This window comes from Hoplias malabaricus, chromosome 6 (assembly GCF_029633855.1).
Source record: "Hoplias malabaricus isolate fHopMal1 chromosome 6, fHopMal1.hap1, whole genome shotgun sequence".
NCBI classification, from domain to species: Eukaryota; Metazoa; Chordata; class Actinopteri; order Characiformes; family Erythrinidae; genus Hoplias; species Hoplias malabaricus.
In genome coordinates, this window is record NC_089805.1 from 10,408,860 (window position 1) to 10,434,327 (window position 25,468).

At 42.8% G+C, this 25,468-nt stretch overlaps 1 protein-coding gene across 2 annotated transcripts; it reads right to left on the bottom strand.

The window, feature by feature from the left end:
* Window positions 1-335: 335 nt before the first annotated feature.
* On the bottom strand, window positions 336-25,468 carry lrrc3b (leucine rich repeat containing 3B). Of its 2 annotated transcripts, none has more exons than XM_066675668.1 (3): window positions 25,334-25,468; window positions 8,987-9,392; window positions 336-7,709 (listed from the first exon to the last, which is right to left on the bottom strand). In XM_066675668.1, the coding sequence occupies exons 2-3, from the start codon at window positions 9,251-9,253 to the stop codon at window positions 7,191-7,193; spliced, it is 786 nt and encodes a 261-aa protein (XP_066531765.1). In that variant the 5' UTR covers window positions 9,254-9,392; window positions 25,334-25,468; the 3' UTR covers window positions 336-7,190. The 2 variants fall into 2 exon arrangements, with proteins under 2 accessions (XP_066531765.1, XP_066531766.1); XM_066675669.1 differs by lacking the exon at window positions 25,334-25,468 and adding an exon at window positions 24,993-25,034.

Genomic DNA, 25,468 nt, shown 5'->3' on the forward strand with positions numbered 1-25,468 from the left:
AAACACCAAATTAATGCCACAAGTTGCCTGAGTCACACTTGGCTCACATCCAGTTTGCCACAACCATGTCTTTGCCAGATGTGCCCCAGATGTGTGCCAGATGTGCTTTGTGACACATGGGTCAAATGAGCGTTTTTAATGTGGGCCACTTTTGGTTCATACGCAGTTAATAGCGACTGCTGTGCTGCTTCTCTGCCAGGAGTGGCCCACATCTGCATCCTTTCTAGGCACTAATGTCAGGGAACAGCTATTTTATGACTTTATCTCATAAACACAAGACGACAACATGAAACATTTGCACCATAACCAGAGTCAATGCCTCTTTTATTGTCATTTTCTCCTCTACATGCGCTTCTAATGTGATGTACCATCAGTGGTTTTCAGTGGTAGGTCTTCAAAAATCACTTACTATTTTTTTCTTTTGGAACAGAAGACATTTTGATGTACTTTGGGTTAAAAAAAGAGGAACATACTAAAGTAAATACAAGATGAAACGTGTAAACAAGAACAGACGAAAGTCAGCACACTGCAATTTCATTCTATTTTCCTTCAACATTGTGGAACTGGAATAAAAAAAAAACCTCACAAGATATTTGATTCTGGACATGCTTCTCGACAACAGGAAAGTAAAGAGTTCTGGAGCTTCGGCCTTTCTCCTTGTCTCTTGCTCTTTGTGCGGAATGTGGGGGAAAGAAGAGAGCATCCCTAAGGCAGGGTGCAGGAATTAGCTGAGGAGAAGACACCGAAAGTGGAGTGACGTGAGACGAGAGAATGGGAACTGAAAGGCGAGTTATTTCAGGCACTTATAAAAAAATCTCCCGAGTCCTTGGCTACACCATGTTTCTTTGTGTTTGGTGTGTATAGAGTATAGAATGATTGCTCCTCATTTTGGAGCTTTATGAGGTGTGTGTGTGTGTGTGTGTGTGTATGTGTGTGTGTGGTACAGCTTATGCGAGACAGGGCAACATAGTGCACCATTAATGTACATTCAGCCACCACAATTTAAAGGGATTTCTTTCTACCGAACACTTTCCCACACCCTCCACAGATTCCAACCAGCCATTCTCATAACCTTGGCCACACCCTCTTGATTCCTTTTACTTAACCTTGGCCACACCCTCTCGATTCCTTCCACTTAACCTTGGCCACACCCTCTCGATTCCTTTTACTTAACCTTGGCCACACCCTCTCGATTCCTTTTACTTAACCTTGGCCACACCCTCTCGATTCCTTCCACTTAACCTTGGCCACACCCTCTCGATTCCTTTTACTTAATCTTGGCCACACCCTCTCGATTCCTTTTACTTAACCTTGGCCACACCCTCTCGATTCCTTCCACTTAACCTTGGCCACACCCTCTCGATTCCTTCCACTTAACCTTGGCCACACCCTCTCGATTCCTTTCACTTAACCTTGGCCACACCCTCTCGATTCCTTCCACTTAACCTTGGCCACACCCTCTCGATTCCTTTTACTTAACCTTGGCCACACCCTCCCGATTCCCTCTACTTAACCTTGGCCACGCCCTCTCGATTCCCTCCACTTAACCTTCGCCACACCCTCTTGATTCCTTCCACTTAACCTTGGCCACACCCTCTCGATTCCTTCTACTTAACCTTGGCCACGCCCTCTAGATTCCTTTTACTTAACCTTGGCCACACCCTCTGGATTCCTTCTACTTAACCTTGGCCACACCCTCTGGATTCCTTTTACTTAACCTTGGCCACACCCTCTCGATTCATTTTACTTAACCTTGGCCACACCCTCTCGATTCCTTCCACTTAACCTTGGCCACACCCTCTGGATTCCTTTTACTTAACTTTGGCCACACCCTCTCGATTCCTTCTACTTAACCTTGACCACACCCTCTCGATTCCTTCTACTTAACCTTGGCCACACCCTCTTGATTCCTTTTACTTAACCTTGGCCACACCCTCTCGATTCATTTTACTTAACCTTGGCCACACCCTCTCGATTCCTTCCACTTAACCTTGGCCACACCCTCTGGATTCCTTTTACTTAACTTTGGCCACACCCTCTCGATTCCTTCTACTTAACCTTGGCCACACCTTCTCGATTCCTTCTAATTAACCTTGGCCACACCCTCTCAATTCCTTTTACTTAACCTTGGCCACAACTTCTCGATTCCCACTAAAGCTAATTTCACACCAGACGTGGTAAACACTATACATCTCTATATTAAACAGGGTAACCTTTCACACCGGACATGTGCAGAAGTCAGTTCTCCTGCTGAATGTACGATCTAGACCAATAAACATGTCAACAAACAGCTATATATTAAATTGTAGCAGCATTTCAAGAGATCAAACCCTGGCATTGCACAAGTTATGGCGTAAAGTGGCCGCAAGTCAGGTTTCTATAGTTGGATCTTTTTCAAAATAAAGGCTGTGCATAAATTTACATAATACAAAGTTTATTTAACCAATTCACAAATAATAAAGACTTTCGTAAATGGTAATATCCTGGGAAAATGCAGGGAAAACAGAAATCAGTGTCCTGTGTGAAATAAGCATCACGGAATGGCTCCGACTAGGGTTGGGCGGTACCGTATACAGCAGTATTTAAAACTATGGACGTATCTGAAAATGAAGGTGATATTTATGACGTGTGTGTGGTGTCTCAAATTTCTATGTCTTTACGTAAACGTATGTGCATTTAAGAGGGCCACGGGCAGGCGGCGCTGTGGGAGCTCACTGACTGGAGATGTGAGAAAAACAAGCCCAGAGGTGAGTTTAGTGCTGAGTTTGGGTTAAAAGACAGAGGAAGAAGGATGAAAACAGATAAAATACTTAGAAGACCCTTCAATCGACCTTGTGCTCTCAGGTATGAGGCTGTATGCTCTAAATGTGTGATCTGAGCCTCAGTTCACTGGAAAATAATCTGCTGTGGTGTGCTAAACCACAGGTTAGCTGTGCTTCTAAACCGTCTTATTTCGCTTATTTTTGTTATTTGCCCTTTCAGTTTTTTTATCGTTAACATGTGTGTCAGACTGTGCTGAGCTACAATGCACAGCGAAAAAACACAGAAAACCCTTCACTCATCTTTGTACTCACAGATATAAGGTGTAAAGCAGCCCAACAGTGCACATAAACCCCCCCACACACCCTCCCCATGGTATGACAAATACCATGACATTTTAAACGTTATGACGGTATGTAAAATGTGGATACCGCCCATCCGTAGCCCCCGGCACTCCTTGCTGATACCCTCTACCACACGGTCCCATACCCTGTATTACACTATCCCATACCCTCTATACACCCACAAATCCTACTACACTCTTTTACACCCTCTACCACAACCTCTCCTATATCTTCTTCATTAAATTCTCCCATACCTTCGCAAACATTCTCTTCCATACATTCTTCCCTGCTTTAATGTGAATTATGCTTCTGTTCCAAACCCTCTGCCTAATTAGGTGAAGTGATGTAAACACAGTCTCTCTAACTTTCCTAATGCAAGATCATTCATTGTAGAGAAATGTATCGACTCTGAATTCTTTAGAGTGGTGGTGAAAATAACCAGGGTCTCCCTGTATACAACAGAAATACAGCTTTTTATTCACTCTACACCAGTCACCAGTGAACGTACATTTGTCTTCTGGGTCTGTATTTGTGATGCTGCTGATGGTTTTAAATCATTCATGTAAGTTCTCTTCTGGGACTATTTTGCCTAGCAACAGCCCACATCTATCTCTCCACTATAAAGAGATATTAGTCCAAATCATCTTTCAAAATGATCATAAAGTCATCCCAGGCATCAAGCAGCACGCTGTATCTGTTTTATGCTTTCTTCAAAGGAGCTTAAAGAGGCATTAAACTTAGATTTCTGGCCTCTGTCAGCACTGTGAACAATTGTGACTTTCTCTAGACATTAAATGACTCTTATAATCTATTCCTGATCATATGATTTTACAGAAATGTATAAATATGGATTGAGTTCTCCTTTAAAAGGATATGGTAAAAAGCACTTTGTAGTTAGAGCTGGAAGAAGAGGTAATGACTTGTTTCTTAACCTGCATTCATATTACTTCATCCAGCTAACTTTTACAGGAATAGTTTAGCCAGCTGAGATATATTTGGTGTCTAAAATCTGCTTTAGTTTTCACGTTCCTTTTTTTCTCAGTCTACAAGGATGCTACAGTGCAGCTAACATGGAAGCTTGAAGACCTACCCCATGAAGTGGCATTTGACCAAAATCGTGGTTTCTGATTGCAGCCGGTTATTAAATAATCTCAAATGGACCTTTATAAAAAATTAATGATTAGCTTTTTAGGGTCTGAGAACATTTTCTCAGTTTCTTAAATTCTCCTTTAAATACATTTCATCTTGGTTCAGATCAAACAGGTCAGTCTCAGCTCTTTGGTCCAGTTTGACCCAGAGCGCTGTGGACAGAGATCATTGGTCCCCAAAGCTGAAAAGCTGAAACGTGTTTTGAGAGATTCTTCAACTCTTTCAACTTTACTGATTAGTGTCCACTGTCAGTTCCCCACACAACTTCGACAGACACCCGAATCCATCAATCAAACATGGTCAGAGGCAGATCTCAGATTTCTATCCCATGTCTCAACCCCATTTCCTAGCCTCATAACTCCAGGTTTGATTTGTGTCTTGGGATGAGATGGGATGGAAAGGGCAACTCTACAGGTTCAGGAAGTTGTGATTCCTATTTCATTGCAAAGAGGGCATTTAAAAAAATGGATCAATTTCAAATATGACGTGCAGATGTCGTTAAAGACCTCAGAAGGGTAAAGACTGCTGCTGACAAATACTAAGGCCTTGTTCAGACAGGACAGATGTTAACAGGAAAAAAAAACTTCATCCAATGGGATTCAAGCCACAACTGTATGCGGTCTCAAACCTGATTAAAATCAGCACTCGGGCCAATCAAACATTGCTGTGAAGATACAGTGGCACGTATGGATGGTTGGATGATTAATTCTGTACCACAGAAGCCACTTCATCCCAAAGGTAATAAATGGAGAACCATCACTCCTGAGAACACAGTTCTGCTGCTCCACAGCCCAACGCTCGGGCAGTCTGAGCTTTGGACAAAGTGTATTTTATAGAAAACAGTAAATCAGAAATCACATACGCAAATCTATTTAAGATTATTTAACAGTTAATTACCTCAACACAGTTTGAGATGGTGCTAATTAATAGGTATAAGCTTCCATTACTTGTTAACTACATTAGCCTTGTACCTTCAGTGGAATACTCTCTAGTCTGTGCCCTCTAAGATTACAGACTCTGAGAGACATTACATAGACGGCTGGCCACTCATCTATCTGAATTCTGATCTCAAAGTCCATCAGGGCCATTTGTGTCAATTTCCCACCACTGGACTAATGACCCCATGTCTGTCCCCTGCGGAACGGAAGGAAACCGTACACTGGAGGCTGAGCTGTAAAATGGTACAGGAACCAGGCTCAAGATTTCACCCTAAACTGCCTTTCAAAGAAACACATTAGTCATTTCTACTGCTTTGTTAGTGATATTGATGGCCAATGTGGGGTTGACGATGGCTGTATGTTGAGGGATATTACAGCCAAGAGTGAGTTACGGAAAATAACGAGGAGCTTGACTGCAAAAGAAAGTATTGACCATGTTTCGCTGCTACTGCACTCTGGTTCACACAGAATTCGACACACACTGACACTTTAGGGCTACGCTACGCAACAACCACACACTGACAACAATGAGGTAACGGAGATTAGGAAAATGTCGTACCTTGTTGGTAAGTACTATTTCTACGCCCTTTCTTTTGTGATTATCAAATAGCGAGTAAAGTCTGTGGAGTTTAAAGGTAATCGAATGCTTTCAGATGTGTATTTTAGACAGAATAGCATGTGTATTCGACTGTATGAAGAGGCCACTCCAATATCTTAAAAAACCTTAGAGAAACAAATCTTTTTTTTTTTTGGAGGGGGTGGTTTAACAAGTTTGAAATCTATATCAACATTTACACCTGAGATTTGATTTCCCAAAATACCTGTATTGGTCATAAATATATTAATCAACCCTATAGACTCGAAAGACATGGGTAGTCTGTGTTTTGAATTTTATCTGCTGGAACATGAAGTCACACAGTCCTATGTAGTCTGAAGAACATCTGAAGAACATCTGAAGAACGTTTACACCAACTCCCTTCTCAAAATCTAGTGGTTTTCACCAACTAATGCCACATTTGAAGTCACAAGAATCTCTTGTGGACATGGAATAGTATTACAAACCGACCTAAATATGCAACAGTAATGCACAACTGGGAAAAGAGAAGACACATGTTGAGTAGTAGACTACATCTATGGTCAGTGTCTTAGCTTGAGGAATGCCCTATTCCAATTGGATTAGTTTTACCAAGGGAGGCACTATGACCTGACTGAGTACTCAACAGATACATTTCAGTATGAATCTACCAGGCCCAACTGTAATAACCTCTTTATAATAATGCATCTAAGGTCAGGCAGATTCAGAGCTCACTCAGTAGTAGTTTGGTCCCACTTTATATTGTATTTCTAATAAATGTGTAACTACACATTATTAACATCACTGTTACAGTAGTACAGCTACTGGAAATACTTCACTTTTACTCATGTCCTTACACAAGTGTATCTTGATAGCTGTTAAATAACATCACTACATGAGTAAAAACTGAAATTGGTAACTATATATATATATGTGTGTGTACCTGTAATAGTTAATACATCATAATACATGTTTTGTTAATGTGTAGCTACTCAGTTATTAGAGACATTTAATATAAGTGGGGCCAGCAGATCTGCTCCAACACCTCATGACTCTCTGAGTCTGGTGTGTGTGCTGTGAGGAATTGGGGAATTGTTATTCTGCTCCAATCTCTTACGTAATAACAACAACTGCTGCCTAGATGCTCCATGTTATTGTTATTGTTATTGTTATTGCGTGTACGACTCCAGTGTCCATTGAGAAGTTATCAAAGATACTTTCCAGCATGAATGAACATTACAATCCCAAAATTACATTCAAGAACCACCTCAGGTAAAACTAATCCAGCTCAAATAGTGCTTAGGATTTAACTGCTCCATAATCCATCGCCTCCTTTTATGTTTTTTTTTGTCTTAAAATTTGTTCCCCCTTTACTTTGTGGCGTAAACAGGTAGTTCCCAGAAAGGTCCCCGTCTTTTGACACAGTCACACCACAGTACTGATGTCCTCTGGCTCGTCAGGCTTCTTGGGTTTGCTGGGCAGAGACTTGAGGTACTCCAGGTGGCGCCGTGCATCCTCCTGGTTCTGCCTCACGTAGTAGACCACGTAGGAGATGACCATGGCAAACCAGCCGAACATAGTCACCAGCATGGCGTAGTCGGTGGTGCGCCGGGCCAAGTTGCACAGGTCTGCGTCCACGGCCAAAAACGGCCGTCCTTCCTGGTCCCTCAGCTCAGAGCTGCGGCAGTGGACCCGTGCTGCCGCCTCGTGATTGTGCGCCATGCCCCCAATCGCCTGCTGCAGGGCACAGTCGCAGTGCCACGGGTTGTCGTCCACCAGCACTCGGGCCTTGAGCCGTGAAAAGGCGTCCTTGTGCACGCTGGTGATGCGGTTGTGCGACAGGTCCAGCTCCTCCAGCGAGGCCTCTAGGCCAACAAAGGCGCCCTCTCCAAGGGTCTCCACTGCGTTATGGGACAGGTTGAGCCTGCGCAACATCCTCAGGCCCTGGAGTAGAAGTGTGTATAAGGCAGAAATTAATTTTGACACAAAGATATACTCATGTTTCATATTATTCCTATACGGTGCCTGTCCAATGAAATACATGCATCTTAATACCTAATAATCTTTGTCAATTTTTCATTTACTACATCACTTAAACACAGCAGCTGCTCTTCAGATTGTGTGAAAATTTACTGATAAATGAACCAATAGAAATACTCCACAATCACTTGGAAATTTTTTATATTGAGTTCTATTGAAAGTTAAGAAGGTTTTATCTTCCCCTGTAGAGTTGCTTTGGACAGCAACGATACGTATTAGGGATGTTGATCAATAAAAGAAAAAGAAATTAATTAATCACACATTTTGCTGTGATTAATCGTGATTGGAACATTTAATAATGAACTCAACTGATTGGTTGAGAAGCGTTCTAAAGCTTGCTTTACTGCGCGATGACAGCACGGGTTTTTCACAACCACTGTATGAGTCCGCTGAACACTTCTGACACCACTTTCACAGCTCCATTTATATATTTAACAATTTATTACCCAAACTTTTGTATAAAAGCAATAGAATACTCGAGGTCCTGCGTTATCATGAAATAACAGCACGGCTGAGATGGTATTGGAACTTAACGGAATTGTAGTTATATTAGTAGGGTATAGTGATTAAAAAATTAATCACAAAAATACTGTTAAAATGCTTGTACTTCCTTGTATTGGGAGGGAGATAAATGTGTTACGTGAAAAGCACAACAACCTGGCGAGAGGAAACCTTTGTACTTTATTATAATATGCAAAGTACAGGTTTCAGGAAGAGCTCTAGCATCAGACACAGAAGCTTTAACCAAAAAAGAAAAATATTAGCGTTAGAGGGCAGCTCGTGTTCCAGCTTCAGCGACTATTTTTAAGCAATTTAAAAAGTGAGGTAGATGAAGAAGCAGGAGCTGCCTGACTGTGTGTGTGTTACTGAGAGAGAGAGAGAGAGAGAGAGAGAGAGAGAGAGAATAAGGGAAGTGTGAGCATGAGAGTTATGAGATTTAAAACATATATTAGCATAAATTAAATGTTTTGAACAGTAGCGACACTGTACATCGCTTAATAATGTTGTTAATATGTCACTCGCCTGTATATAATAGTGCATTTTGGGAGGAAATGGTGGCAAAATATGTAAAATTTTTAATTAGAGTTAAAAATGAATAAATATGTTAAAGCATTTATACAGCCTCTAGGTGTCAGTATGCTCGATAAGCTGAGAAAAGCATATTGTAGTGCGATCGGTACCTGGAAGGCTCGGTCAGGTACGGCCTGGATGTGGTTGTGGTCGAGCTGCAGCACCACTGTGTCGGTGGGCAGGTCCGGGGGAATCTCCCTCAGCCGGGAGAGGCTGCAGGTGACGTTGAGGCCGAGGAGGGCGTGGTCGGCACGCTGACACGCACATCCTTTGGGGCACATGCTGGCCGAGGGGAAGCAGATGGCCATGAGCACTAGGCTGTGGAGCAGGAGGCACATGGGGATGGAGCGTGAGATCCACAGGTCCAGCGGAGTCATGCCGGCCAGCCGTCAGCATAATCCCGCCCAAACCAGACGAGGGGCCGATTACACCGGCCCCAGAGAGACCGCGCCGGTCACCACCAGACCAGCTGACTCCAGGGAAACAGCACACATTGCTCTCGAGTTCCACTCAGGCCTGGGAGTGTGGAGAAGAGGGTAAAGTTTATTTACTGTAGTAAAAATAATGAAGCATCTATATAAAAATATGACATGAGATACAGAAGGATGGTCAGAGATTTAAAGTAAAACGAACAGCAAGCGTTTAAAAAGGGTAGTGCAGTGAAAAAATTAAATGGTGTTTCCCCCTCCCCAGAAAGGCCACACAGGTTGCCAGGTTGAGGCCTCTGAACATCTCCGAATAAGCAAGAGGCAAGTACTTGGAACCTCCATAGCTAAAAAGAATATGCCATAATCAACCTATTTAAAAGTGTACATCATTTCACTGCACTTTTCAACCACAAAATTTGACCTCATCTATCGATTGCATCTGTAGCCGTGTTTGTATCTGCTATTGTGAGTCATACCTAGCACCTCGGGGTGTGGAAACTGTACTGGGACTGGACAGAGGGCAGGATATCAGATCAGAACACAAACAGAGTTTCACTCCAGGGTGGACATTTCTCAAAAAAGAACATACCGGCTCTAGTACTTCTATCAGAGCTGCCAGTGCTTCAACTTAACGTTTCCTTAATCACTGTTGTCACACCCTGGTCATTTTATGTTTTAATGCAGTAAATATATTACAGATTGCTCCCTTAAAAGGTGAAACTAACGTAGATCCGCTCACACAGCTCAAAATGTCATCCTGGTTTGGCACCCCACTTCCAGTCCCTTGAAGAAATTCTTGAAAAACTGTTATGAAAAATGAAAATCGGTACCTGACAGATGTCTTGACCCAGTAATCGTCCAGAACCTTGACCGAGTGTGAGTGAGATCCCTGACAGCCATCATCACCATCACATGACAAAACAGTTACAGCTCACTCCACCAGTATCATTGCATCAGGCTGGGTTTGACAGTGACAACACTGCTAGAGACAGGCAGGAGCCGTGCTAGCAGCTCAGAGTAACAGACGCCAAGACTCCTGTAGCATAAAAACCATCCAGAACATTCATGAACCCCAGCAAGGGGAAAACAACTAGTTATGTGACAAGTGCAAGGTACAGGAAGCTACATTTTTACCCTCCTCATCAGAGGCAACACAAAAAGACATGTCCTGGAACAGCGCTCTCAAAAAAAGAACCTGTGTGCTTCACCATCGCAAGGTGAAAAAACAGCTCGGGGAACTGTCGATCCTGCACATTCAATTAACACTACATGCTAATTCCAGGTGCCGTGCAAGGCATAGATGCAAAAATGTGTTTTTCACGTCTGGGAGCTGTTTCTTTGCCTTTGCTCTGACTCACAGCAGGTTTCCAGACTCTGTTTTCACTGGTGTGATGGTGGTGGGGAGTTTTAGGCGTGTTCTGAGCTCAGGTGCTAATCATCACCACAGCATTTACACTATGATCTTAAAAACAACAATGTGCTTTTTGTGTTTGCAGAGTTAATTACAGCAGAACTACAAGTGGGTAATCACCAAACAGAACTCTACAATCACAGTTATGGGCTTGTGTTATGATAAACATATATTAAAATCTTAGTTAAGTTTATTTAATTGTAAGTAAAGGTTATCGCTTACTCATTCAAATCCTATTTTACTATTCATTCATCTTCTGTAACTGCTTCATCATGGTGTGAGTAGCAGTGTGTCCACACTCACAGCTGGGGACAGTTTCACACACTCACCCAGTCACATAAACTCACAACTGGGGACAGTTTCACACACTCATCTAGTCACACACACTCACCCAGTCACTCAAACCTGCGGACAGTTTCACACACTCACCCAGTCACTCAAACCTGTGGACAGTTTCACACACTCACCCAGTCACACACACACAGCTGTGGACAGTTTCACACACTCACCCAGTCACTCCAACCTTCGGACAGTTTCACACACTCACCCAGTCACTCAAACCTGTGGACAGTTTCACACACTCACCCAGTCACTCAAACCTGTGGACAGTTTCACACACTCACCCAGTCACTCAAACCTGCTGACAGTTTCACACACACACCCAGTCACACACACTCACAACTGGGGACAGTTTCACACACTCACCCAGTCACACAGCTGGGGACAGTTTCACACACTCACACAGTCACTTACACACACAGCCGGGGACAGTTTCACACACTCACCCAGTCACTCAAACCTGTGGACAGTTTCACACACTCATCCAGTCACTCACACACTCACCCAGTCACTCAAACCTGTGGACAGTTTCACACACTCACCCAGTCACACACACACAGCTGTGGACAGTTTCACACACTCACCCAGTCACTCAAGCCTGTGAACAGCTTCACACACTCACCCAGTCACTCAAACCTGTGGACAGTTTCACACACTCACCCAGTCACTCAAACCTGCGGACAGTTTCACACACTCACCCAGTCACTCAAACCTGTGGACAGTTTCACACACTCACCCAGTCACACACACACAGCTGTGGACAGTTTCACACACTCACCCAGTCACTCCAACCTTCGGACAGTTTCACACACTCACCCAGTCACTCAAACCTGTGGACAGTTTCACACACTCACCCAGTCACTCAAACCTGTGGACAGTTTCACACACTCACCCAGTCACTCAAACCTGCTGACAGTTTCACACACACACCCAGTCACACACACTCACAACTGGGGACAGTTTCACACACTCACCCAGTCACACAGCTGGGGACAGTTTCACACACTCACACAGTCACTTACACACACAGCCGGGGACAGTTTCACACACTCACCCAGTCACTCAAACCTGTGGACAGTTTCACACACTCATCCAGTCACTCACACACTCACCCAGTCACTCAAACCTGTGGACAGTTTCACACACTCACCCAGTCACACACACACAGCTGTGGACAGTTTCACACACTCACCCAGTCACTCAAGCCTGTGAACAGCTTCACACACTCACCCAGTCACTCAAACCTGTGGACAGTTTCACACACTCACCCAGTCACTCAAACCTGTGGACAGTTTCACACACTCATCCAGTCACACACACTCAGAGCTGGGGACAGTTTCACACACACACCCGGTCACTCAAACCTGTGGACAGCTTCACACACTCACCCAGTCACTCAAACCTGTGGACAGTTTCACACACTCATCCAGTCACACACACTCACAGCTGGGGACAGTTTCACATACTCACCCAGTCACTCAAACCTATGGACAGTTTCACACACTCACCCAGTCACTCAAACCTGTGGACAGTTTCACACACTCACCCAGTCACTCAAACCTGTGGACAGTTTCACACACTCATCCAGTCACACACACTCACAGCTGGGGACAGTTTCACATACTCACCCAGTCACTCAAACCTGTGGACAGTTTCACACACTCACCCAGTCACTTAAACCTGTGGACAGTTTCACACACTCATCCAGTCACACACACTCACAGCTGGGGACAGTTTCACACACTCACCCAGTCACCTGTGTGCAGTCCCTCAGTTATTAACATTAAGGAAATTATTCAGTTATTTACAGAGATTAGTATCTCAGTCTGACAGTAAAGTACAGAAGCATTTGGACGACTGCAGTTGTAGTTCTATGTTTACTTTCTTCAAACTAAACAGCATTAATCAGTGCAGACAGAGCATCAACACAACTGACCCAGGTCACCCAAACTCTTAATAAGGCTGTAAGTCTGGCTGCATTTCAGAGTCTTGATGTAGCAGTGTGACACTTGATGTTTCCGCTGTAAATCCCTGGTGCTCAGCCTCAGCCTGCTGGAGCTGCGGTGTCTGTTTCAGCTCTGTTTCCTCTGGAGCTGTGCTGTGCTTGGCTGGATTGAGTTGAGTCATCTGTGGACAGCTGATCTAACTCTAAACTATACACAGCCAGCTTAAAATGATGCCTGACAGTTTTATTCAGAGCCTTGCAGTTTATGTCCAAATGTGTATAGACACCTCTTCGTGAGCTACTTTAAGGTGCACCCACTGCTAATGCAGTCACACTGTCAGATTAATGGTATAAAGCCTGGGCTGTGCAGCAGCGGGAGTGATGGACCTTTACTCAATACCTTAGAGATAAGCTGGAGTGGCAACTGTGACCCAGAACTAATCGTCCAACATCACCCTAATGCTCCTGTGGCTGCCATCAGAGACTCACAGCAATGTTCCAGAATCAGAAAATTATATGTGAGGATAAAATAAGATAAGATGATCTTTATTGTCATTAAACAGAATGTAGAACAAGACTGAGGAGCTACACTTTTTTTTAGTGCAAGGTGAATATTTTTGCTGCTATCCAGTCTGTTTGTGCTAAAAACTGATCTAACGTGTTTAAGAAGCCCCAGCGTCTGTAAACCTGTAAAAAACCAAAGTGTCTCGGTCTGGTGTGCTAGGCTTTCTCTCTCTTAGCTCACAGCAGAAAAGCGGCATTTTGGAGAATTTAAGACAATGAAGAGTGTGTCAAAAGTTGAAAAGCATGAACTAAGATGAGTATATTGCTTTATTCCTGCTCCAAAGGTGGGTAATATCGAATTACTTTTGCTGTAGATGGAACTGACTCTAAATTCCAGAGAGCGCTAACTGCATGAAAGTAAACACAGACCCAAAGTGCTACACAACTAAACAACTCAAGTGCCAAATGAGTTTCTGTGGTTATTCAAACAGTGAATAAAAACGTACAGACAAGTTACACTTCAGCCAAACAATCCCCTCAAACACACCTTAAAAAACACGGACATTCTAAACGTAAATAAACCTCAGAATAGTGTTTCCCCACAATCACAACCGTCCTCTTTGATTTAAGATAATGAAGCATTTATTAACCACTAAAAGTAGGGATTGGATAATAACTTCAAATAATACTGGACAGTCACGAGATGTGAAAAGGGTTAAACCAACATTTAACCCTTAAATAACATTTGCACCGTAAGCTCTATTAGTGGAAGACACCTGTAAGAGGTCATTTTCTCAGAATGAGTGACCAAAATGATTTGATGTGTAATTACCACAAAAAGAAAAGGGCAGATTTTGCAAGTACAATAAAACATACTGAAATAGAAACTGTAAAATGTGACATAGGTTTTTCACAGTACCACATATTTAATATTATATTATTCATAAATGTAATAAAGGTCTGGACCATCAAAGGACTTATAGGAAACACTAATTATTCCAATAAAACAGTGTGCATAATTTATACAAGTCAATCATTATTAATTAGTAATAGCCTCGTGATCAAAGCTGCACTTAGGGAACAGAACAGACCTTCTGGACATTTATCCACAATAGTTACTGGATAATTTCACGGACTGTAAAATGTAATGCTTAGATGGTTCATGCTTTGGCAGTGTGTGTGTGTGTGTGTGAGAGACAGAGAGAGGGATGTACGGTCAATAGTTCAATGAATGCAGAATCAAGCTTTTGACAAGACCAGCCCAGTCTATTTCAGTCCATCCAAGATCATCCCTTTATATACTTCTGAGAAATAAATAAATAATAATAATAATAAAATGAAAGCAACTTCAAGCAAAGGCTTAAACACAAAGAGGTACCAGTGGAGCTTTAGCAGTGTTCGTTTTTTTTTTTTTTCTTTAATCAAAGCATTAACCCAAATGATTAATATCGATCTATAACCATGTTAGGCTCAATCCTTTTAAATTCATCCAAGTCTATCTCCATCCATCTTACAGTGTGTGCAGAATTATTAGGCAAATGAGTATTTTGATTACATCATCCTTTTTATACATGTTGTCCTACTCCAAGCTGTATAGACTTGAAAGCCAACTTCCAATTAAGTAAATCAGGTGTATTCCCACCTTGCGCCCAATGATTCCAGGTAGGCTCTGGACCCACCTCGACCCTGAACTGGATAAGCGTTTACAGATAATGAATGAATGAATGAAGGTGATGTGCATCTCTGTAATGAGAAGTGGTGTGGTCTAATGACATCAACACCCTATATGAAGTGTGCGTAATTATTAGGCAACTACCTTTCCTTTGGCAAAATGGGTCAGAAGAGAGATTTGACGGACTCTGAAAAGTAAAAAATTGTGAGATGTCTTGCAGAGGGATGCAGCGGTCTTGAAATTGCCAAGCTTTTGAAGCATGATCACCAAAAAATCAAGTGTTTCATGGCAAATAGCCAACGGGGTCGCAAGAAATGTGTTGATAAAAAAGGAGCAAAATAACTGCCCATGAATTGAGGAAAATCAAGCGTGAAGCTGCCAAGATGTCATTTGCCACCAGTTTTGCCATATTTCAGAGCTACAACGTTACTGGAGTATCAAGAAGCACAAAGTGTGCGATACTCAGGGACATGGCCAAGGTAAGAAAGGCTGAAAAACGACCACCTTTGAACAAGCAACATGAGATAAAACATCAACGCTGGGCAAAGAAATATCTTAAGGCATTATGGACTGATGAAATGAGAGTGACTCTTGATGGGCGAGAGGCTGGATCAGTAAAGGGCAGAGAGCTCCACTCTGACTCAGATGCCAGCAAGGTGGAGGTAGGGTACTGGTATGGGCTGATATCATCAAAGATGGACTTATGGGACCTTTTCGGGTTGAGGATGGAGTGAAGCTCAACTCCCAGACCTACTGCCAGTTTCTGGAAGACACCTTCTTCAAGCAGTGGTACAGGAAGAAGTCGCTATTGTTCAAGAAAAACATGATTTTCATGAAGGACAATGCCCCATCACATGCATCCAAATACTCCACAGCGTAAGCGTACAGTGGCCAGTAAGGTCTAAAAGAAGAAAAAATAATGACATGGCCCCCTTGTTCACCTGATCTGAACCCCATAGAGAACCTGTGGTCCCTCATAAAATGTGAGATCTACAGGGAGGGAAAACAGTACACCTCTCTGAACAGTGTCTGGGAGGCTGTGGTGGCTGCTGCACGCAATGTTGATCGTAAACAGATAAAGCAACTGACAGAATCTATGGATGGAAGGCTTTTGAGTGTCATCGTAAAGAAAGGTGGCTATATTGGTCACTGATTTGTGTTTGGTTTTGTTTTGAATGTCAGAAATGTTTATTTCTAAATTCTGTGTTGTTATATTGGTTTACCTGGGGAAAATAAACAAGTGAGATGGGTATAAATTTGTTTTTTATTAAGTTGCCTAATAATTTTGCACAGTAATAGTTACCTGCACAAACAGATATCCTCCTAAGACAGCCAAATCTAAAAAAAACTCCACTCCAACTTCCAAATATATTAAGCTTTGATATTTATGAGTCTTTTGGGTTGATTGAGAACAAAGTTGTTGTTCAATAATGAAAAGAATCCTCTCAAATACAACTTGCCTAATAATCCTGCACACACTGTATATGTCCCTGTCTATCTAGTTCATCTCTGTCCATTCCAGCTCACCCCAGTGCATATTAACCACACTATCTATACTTAACAATGTGGGTAAAAATCATGACGACCAATCAAAATGCTCCAAAACAACTCGAAAATAAATATATGTTTGTTGAATGAACCTGCATCAAATGTTTTGAATGTTTTTGCCCTGTCTGTTGAGAGTTTTTTTTTGTCTTAAATATACTTCAACTAAAGGTTAGACCGCTCTGGTTTTCTCAGTGTGACACTGGACTAATTAACCATAAAGATTTTCCATGACCTTTTTAGCCTTCATTATAAAGGTGCCAATACTCATGGAGATGACTGTATAATGTAAATATCACATCATAAACATCAGTGGATATTTGGAAAATGCTATAACACACGCTATAAATCAGCCCCAAACTGGACTACGTCCTTGAAACAACGCGCTTATAAAACAAATGCTAATTTATTTTCAGTAACCCCTACATCATCATGGTCAGGGTTTGTGGGTCTGGAGCCTACTCAGAAACCACTGAGCTCAAGGCAGAGACACTCATTGGACAAGGCACCAGTCACACGTTCACTCAGTCACTCCCACAGGACGACTATTTCACAAAGTATCAACGTGTGTTTGGACTGTGGGAGAAAACCCACACAAACACAGTGAGAACACACCATAACTCATCACAGACAGAGACCCAAGAGGAGGATTGAACACAGGACCCCAGAGCCCTTATGGAAACATGCCTCAAAACACTTGTTTGGTCTAATGGCTAAAGCCTGTGTGTTGGTTTTCTTGCAGACTGAGGCTGTGAAGGTTTGGATGATAATTCCTGCAGTTTTTGGAATGATCATTATTATAAATGTCTGACTGGGATAAGCATCACTCACTGCCTCGTATGTTACACACGGCTCACGATCTTAGCAATAAATATGTCATTCTGCTGTCTGCCTTTCTGCGGTTATGAGCAGGGACTGTATTTAATGTAAAAAACACCAAGCGGAAAATGATGTTCCAGCTGACACAGGCAAAACAGGACAAAGAAAGAAATATCTGACTTAAAGTCAGGTGTCGATGCAGTGCGCTCAGGCCACACTGACCTAGGGGTGTAATGATACACACAAAAAAACACAACAAAACAAATACACAATTAAAAAAACACTAATTTTTTTAACAGTAGTTTTTTGATATGATACACTTCCCCGTCATTTATTCATTCATCTTCTGTAACTGCTTCATCCTGATCAGGGTTGTGGTGGGTTCGGTGCCTATCCAGAATCTCTGGGCACGAAGCAGGAACACACACTGGACAGGCGTCTGTTTATTACAGGTCACTTTCAGGATAACAAAAATAAACAGTGAATAAACATGAGCCGGACACTGTGAGCGCTGCAGGGAATGTCACTGCCCCATAGCTCCTGGACTCTGGGGTCCTGGTATTAATCCACACCTCAGGTCAATGTCTGTGAGAAGTGTGGCATGTTCTTCCTGTGTCTGTTCATGTAGCCTCCCTGTGCTCTGTTTTCCTCCCACAGTCAAAACACACATGTTGGTAGGTGGGTGAGTGTGTGAGATTGTCCACAGGTGTGAATGCATGAATGACTGGGTGAGTGTGTGAAAGTGACAGGGTGTTTAGAACTGTCCACAGAAATGCGAGAGTAAATGGGTGAGTGTGTGAGATTGTCCACAGGTGTGAATGCATGAATGACTGGGTGAGTGTGTGAAAGTGACAGGGTGTTTAGAACTGTCCACAGAAATGTGAGAGTAAACGGGTGAGTGTGTGAGATTGTCCCCAGGTGTGAATGCATGTGATTATATTAGTGTGTGTAGGTTTCCACAGGTGTGTGTTTGTGAGTGACTGAGTGAGTGTGTGAGTAACTGGGGGAGTATGTGAAATTGTCCACATGTGTGAATGCATGAGTGACTAGGTGAGTGTGTGAAAGTTTCCACAGGTGTGAATGACTGGGTGAATGTGTGAGATAGCCCACAGGCATGTGAGTGACTGGGTGAGTGCTTGAAATTGTTCACAGGTGCGAATGCATAAATGACTATGTGAGTGTGTGAAATTGTCCACAGGTGTGTGTATGTGAATGACTGGGTGAGTGTTTGAATTGCCACAGGTGTGAATGCATGAATGACTAGGTGAGTGACTGAATGACTAGATGAGTGTGTGAGTGACTGGGTGAGGGTGTGAAATTGCCCACAGATGTGAATGCATGAGTGACTAGGTGAGTGTGAGAATGACTGGGTGAGGGTGTGAAATTGCCCACAATTGTGAATGCATGAGTGACTAAGTAAGTGTGTGAATGACTGGGTGAGTGTGTGAATTGCCACAGGTGTGAATGCGAGAGTGACAGTGTGAGATTATCCACAGGTGTGAATGCGTGAATGACTAGGTGAGTGACTGAATGACTAGATGAGTGTGTGAGTGATTGGATGAGGGTGTAAAATTGCCCAAAGATGTGAATACACGAGTGACTAGGTGAGTGTGTGAATGACTGGGTGAGGGTGTGAAATTGCCCATAGATGTGAATGCACGAGTGACTAGGTGAGTGTGTGAATGACTGGGTGAAGGTGTGAAATTGCTCACAGATGTGAATGCACGAGTGACTAGGTGAGTGTGTGAATGAATGGGTGAGGGTGTGAAATTGCCCATAGATGTGAATGCACGAGTGACTTGGTGAGTGTGTGAAATTGCCCACAGATGTGAATGCACGAGTGACTAGGTGAGTGTGTGAAATTACCCACAGATGTGAATGCACGAGTGACTAGGTGAGTGTGTGAAATTACCCACAGATGTGAATGCATGAGTGACGAGGTGAGTGTGAGAATGACTGGGTGAGGGTGTGAAATTACCCACAGTTGTGAATGCATGAGTGACTAGGTATGTGTGTTAATGACTGGGTGAGTGTGTGAATGACTGGATCAGTGTGTGAGTAACTGGGTGAATGTGTATAACAGTCCGCAGGTGTGTGAGTGTGTGACTGGGTGAGTGAGTGTCCTGTCTCATGATTTTTGGTAGGTGCTCACTGGGACCCTTACCAGAATGAAGCAGTTACACAAGTACAATGAATGACTATGTGCTTATATATTAATATGAACTAGTTGCTTATTAATCTATTCACTTGTCTAAATCATTCCTATTGTTTCAATCATGATTTTTTGATACATTTGAAATGATTGCCCCCTTAAATTGACATGCCATTCCAAATGGATCAGTTGTTTGCATATTAGAGCAGCCCAGGACTGTTTGTGTTTGCCTCAGAGAGTGTGTGCTCACACTGTGTGTCTGTTAGAGGGAATCAGAATGCATGTGTGTGCTGGACGTCCTCAGGAGTCGTTTCGGCTCGAGGCCCAGAACAATATGCTGCTATTTGCTCAGCTGGAGGCCTGTTTTAACAGATAGAGCCTTGGATGTGATGTTTTTGGGTGTCAGTGGATACGCATGTCCTATAGATGTGGAGCTTGAGTTATTACAGCCAGTTATTAAAGTGAAGTCCTAAATATGCAAAGTCACTCAGATGTGAAAGTGTTTCACCGGCTGCGTGGTCATTCATCAGGAAAGATTAGACGCACTTACAGCTTGAGTAGTTGTGCTTCACACTGATGTGGTCATGTATGAGGCCAATAATGTGGTCTACAATGAACCGTAAATGGGTTTCATTTCACTCACTAAGCTGATGATACACTGACCTCATGTTACAAAGCTTTCATTAATGCTTGATCTGTGGACACATTTCCTCAAAAGGTCTCTTTCATATAGATCCAAGAACATAGCGTCTGCATTTGACAACACCTTAAAAACACACCTCTGGCTCCATACAGAGCACAGTAAATAAAAACCAGAAAAGGAAACCTGCGCTACGATGTCTATGGGTTTACAGTTCTGAAAAATTAAAAACAGCATCCAAACTGCAAAGCATAACTTTTAAAAAAAGATGCTGCTGATGTTGGTGAGGTTCAGTTCCACCTTAAATGATGCAGCAGGTGCATTCACACACATAAGTTGCCTCATTTAAGCTGAAGAACCATTACAAAAAAGCAGCTTAGGCACAAAGGGTTAACCGCTGTGTTATTTAAGGTGGACTGGTGGCAGAGTATACCCAAGTGCTGCAGCATTTAAGGTGGACTAGAAAATCTTATTAAAAAGATTAGGTGCCAAAAGGCATTGTGTGTTTGTTCATTGTCAGATACAGTTCTAAACCTCATGACACAACAAGTGTGTCTCACAAACAATGTGACACTGTTTCAAGGAAGAAACACTGATCTAGAAGAACTGGGCATTAATAAGCGAATGGAAAAAGTGAACATATGGAATACATTTTTAAAGAGCAGAGAGAAAACGGCATGAGTGGAGAAAGTGGTGTTTTCAGGCAGACGTTCTCTGATTTTCCCGTAAGCCAGAGATGATTTGGTGTGTAATGTAGAACGGTTTCCTCAGTCTTTGAGGTTTTTGTACTTCGGGATGATCACACAATCAAGGCCAATCTTCCCAGACTCTGAATAAAGATGGTTCTGCCACAATGTCACTCTGCAGAGGTTTTATAATCTGTTCCATGGTATAAATCAGCACTTTCCCTTTTCATTGTGGTTCTGTGAATTCTGAACTGAGAGACAGAGGTTTGGATACGGACTGTAAGCTTTTTCTCAGTAATAAAATAATGAATACGAATTTAAACATTTAGGATTAAGACTTCTCAAACTAGACAGCATGGAATATTAATATCTGGTCCTATAAATAAGCAGTTTCCAAATATTAGGCATGTAATTAGTCATTTACAGGGCACTGCCAGGGATTTTGGGCCCCAAGAAAATATATTAAACTGGGCACGACCAACTGACAGAAGAACACGCCAGGTTTGAGAGTGTAGTGGAGTGTTTCAGCAAAATAAAGGCCCTCTGGAGCTTTACTTATTGAAACCAATCATTGTGTAAATAATTTTGTTGATTCATTCATTCATCTTTTTTAACTTCTTTATTTTGTCATGGTCATGGTGTTCATGGGACAGAGCCTGACTATAATCACTGGACGCACACACACTGGACAGGGTTCCAGACCATCATACACACACTCACTCAGTCACTCACACTCAACTGTGGATAAATTCACACATTTACACCTGTGGACAGTATACACACTCACCCAGTCACTCACACCTGTGGACAGTTTTACACCCTCATCCAGTCACTCACACACTCGCACCTGTGGACAGTTTCACACACTCACCCAGTCACTCACTCACTCACTCACACCTGTGGACAGTTTTACACCCTCATCCAGTCACTCACACACTCGCACCTGCGGACAGTTTCACACACTCACCCAGTCACTCACTCACTCACTCACACCTGCGGACAGTTTCACACACTCACCCAGTCACTCACTCACTCACACCTGTGGACAGTTTCTCACCCTCATCCAGTCACTCACACACTCGCACCTGTGGACAGATTTACACACTCACCTAGTCACTCACACACTCAACACCTGTGGACAGTTTTACACACTCATCCAGTCACTCACTCACACCTGTGGATAGTTTCACACATTCACCCAGTCACTCACAACTGTGGACAGTTTCACACACTCACCCAGTCACTCACACCTGTGGACAGTTTCATGTACACACTAACCCAGTCACTCACACACTCAACACCTGAGAACAATTTCACACATTCATCATGTGACTGACACACTCACACCTGTGGACAGTTTCACACATTCACCCAGTCACTCACATACTCACACTTGTGTACAATTTCACACATTCACACCTTTTGACAGTTTCACACACACTCACACCTGTGGACCATTTCACACACTCACCCAGTCACTCTCACACTCAACACCTGTGGATAGTTTCACACATTCACCCAGTCACTCACAACTGTGGACAGTTTCACACACTCACCCAGTCACTCACACCTGTGGACAGTTTCATGTACACACTAACCCAGTCACTCACACACTCAACACCTGAGAACAATTTCACACATTCATCATGTGACTGACACACTCACACCTGTGGACAGTTTCACACATTCACCCAGTCACTCACATACTCACACTTGTGTACAATTTCACACATTCACACCTTTTGACAGTTTCACACACACTCACACCTGTGGACCATTTCACACACTCACCCAGTCACTCTCACACTCAACACCTGTGGACTATTTCACACATTCACCCAATCACTGACACCGGTGGTCATTTTCACACACTGACACCTGTGGAAAATTTCACACTCAGTCACTCACACCCACACACCTGTGGACAGTTTCACACACATTCATCCAGTCATTTACACACATGTGGACAATGTCACACAGCTATTCTTCCAGCCGGCATGTGTGTTTGGACTATGGGAGGAAACCCATGCGGGAGAACATTCATTCTTGTTGTGTAAGTGCTTCATCCTGCTCAGGGTTGTGGTGTCTGGAGCCTAGATGGAATTATTGGGCTCAACCAGGATTACAAGTACACTGTGATTAATATTTTCTATTAAGAATTATAGGTTAATAATTTCATGCTGAAAGCATTAGCTAAGAATTTGATAAATAACAGGTGGTGCTGTCAGTCACATGGCCTTGTATCAACCTCACTGACGTATCACACCTGTGGACATCTATAAATTCATCACAGGACCAGTACGTAATGATGCACCAACAGAATTCTGGGCCAAAGCTCATGTTTTTCATGTGCATCTGTGCTGAAGCTGGTACAGATGCAGAACCTGGAATATAAATAAGCATCAGAGAAATGTAGTTGCTTTTGTAATTACATAAACTTTCTAAAATACATTTGCACAAAGTCAAAAATGAAGTAAAATGGATAAAACCCAGCGTTAAACTTCTGCTCTTCTACAGTACAAGTAACACATCACCACATATCGGTTTGAAATATCAGATCTGACCATCTGCTGGGTACTGACACTCAGTAGCAGTAAGTGTAGGTGTCACCGGGGATCCACTACAATGTTTGTGCTACCACACATCCAGCCCTCTTATCCCAGAGGAAGTCAGAAACTCCGTAATCCAAACAAACGCCTGGATGATGACAGTGTCATTTTGCCTATACAGCATCATTATACACTATTGAGCAATATTAGAATCTGGACATGGCAGTTAAATATGCTATATGCTAATTATATTACCATTAAAAATACAGGAGAGTCTGTAATGCCGTGTAATACACACATGAACCTGAGCTGAAATATGCATTGACTTCAAGACCCACTCATTCCAAGATCAAATAAAACATATTACTCGGATATTAAGGTCCAGCAAACCCCAGAAATCAGAGGTTTTCATCCTGCACTTTCAGAGAAAAAGCAGACTGCCCTCATTGTGTGGTGAGAAAATGCCCAGAACTTCCATCCCATTCACTTTTCTAGGGTTTTACCACCCAGATTCTTAAACTGAGATGATCGCAGCATACAAAGGGCCCAGAGAAATGAGAATCATGTTCAGACCATCCAGTTTGGAACCCTGGAAAGAAAATGTGGTGGAGTAATCCTCCCCTGGAGCCTCAGTGTGAGGTGCTAAGAGCTGTGAGAGGGAAAAAGCACCCACTCTAATACCGTCTAGCATTAAACGCTCTCTCCATAGAGGCAGAGGAAGCCAACATTTGTAGTAAATTCCCACGTTCTTGTAACACAGACTTACAGCTAAATTTCTCACTGCAAACGGCTGACATTTTCTAGCATTGTCCATAAAGAAGGAGAACTAACGAACTTCAGTGTCTTCCCAATAAATAGTGTGCTGTGTGTGTGTTTTACAGTCAAGGACATGTACAGTGATATCTAAGTATCAAACTTCAACAGTGCATGTACACACACACACACACACACACATTTCTAGAAGGGTCATATATATGTATATGTTTTTAAATATGCAAATATGTAATAATTCTCTCGAAAATAATATAACATAAATATTATATATATATTACATAAACACATGATCAAAAATGTGTGTTACATAATTATATTTATAAATTAATAATATACAAATTTTAGTACAAATGAGGTACAAAATGAATAAAGATAAATATTATATAATACTCAGTACTCACGTGTCTAATTTACATATATTAATACTGGGCCATTTTTAAATATCTGCATATATTTTAATACATATATTCATCTTCCACGTTTCCTTAAACACTGTCAGTAAGCCTCCCTCTCTCTCTCTCTCTCTCACACACACACACACACACACACACACACACACAGGCCAAAATGAAGGAATGATTTCACTGATGATTTGGGAAACTGTTCCAAAGCTCAGCTTGAACCAAGCTATCCACCGAGCTGCTAAACTCACAGAGCCAGCTGCCTGTTGGTCTCCAGGCGAGTTTGTTTGTCTCCCAAGGCACCCGGCCGAAGACTGGGGAAGACTGCTGTTGAATGGGGAGTGAATATATTTTTTGGGGGGGTGGGGGTTGGGGGGATAATGTCTTCCCCAGAGCGTCCTGACGCACTCCAATAAAAGAATGGGATGAGTATTTACGCATGGAAATGAACGCGCTCGCCAAAGAGCAGTGCGTGAATTGCGCGGAGGGAAAAGGCAGACAGATGGAGAGAAAGACGGGGATGAATGGGAGAGACGGCGGAGGAGGGCGGGCAGACGGCGGAGGAGCAACAGGCGACATGCGTGCGTCTCACCTGCAGTGAATCAGGTCCTCCGCCGCCGCCCCCGGCTCGCTGACATCTTTAGCCGAAGACCTGCGGCCGAGCTCCGCCACGCGAAGACGCTCCAGTCGCTGGTGAATCTCCGGAGCGAGGGGCCGCGCCGCCTTC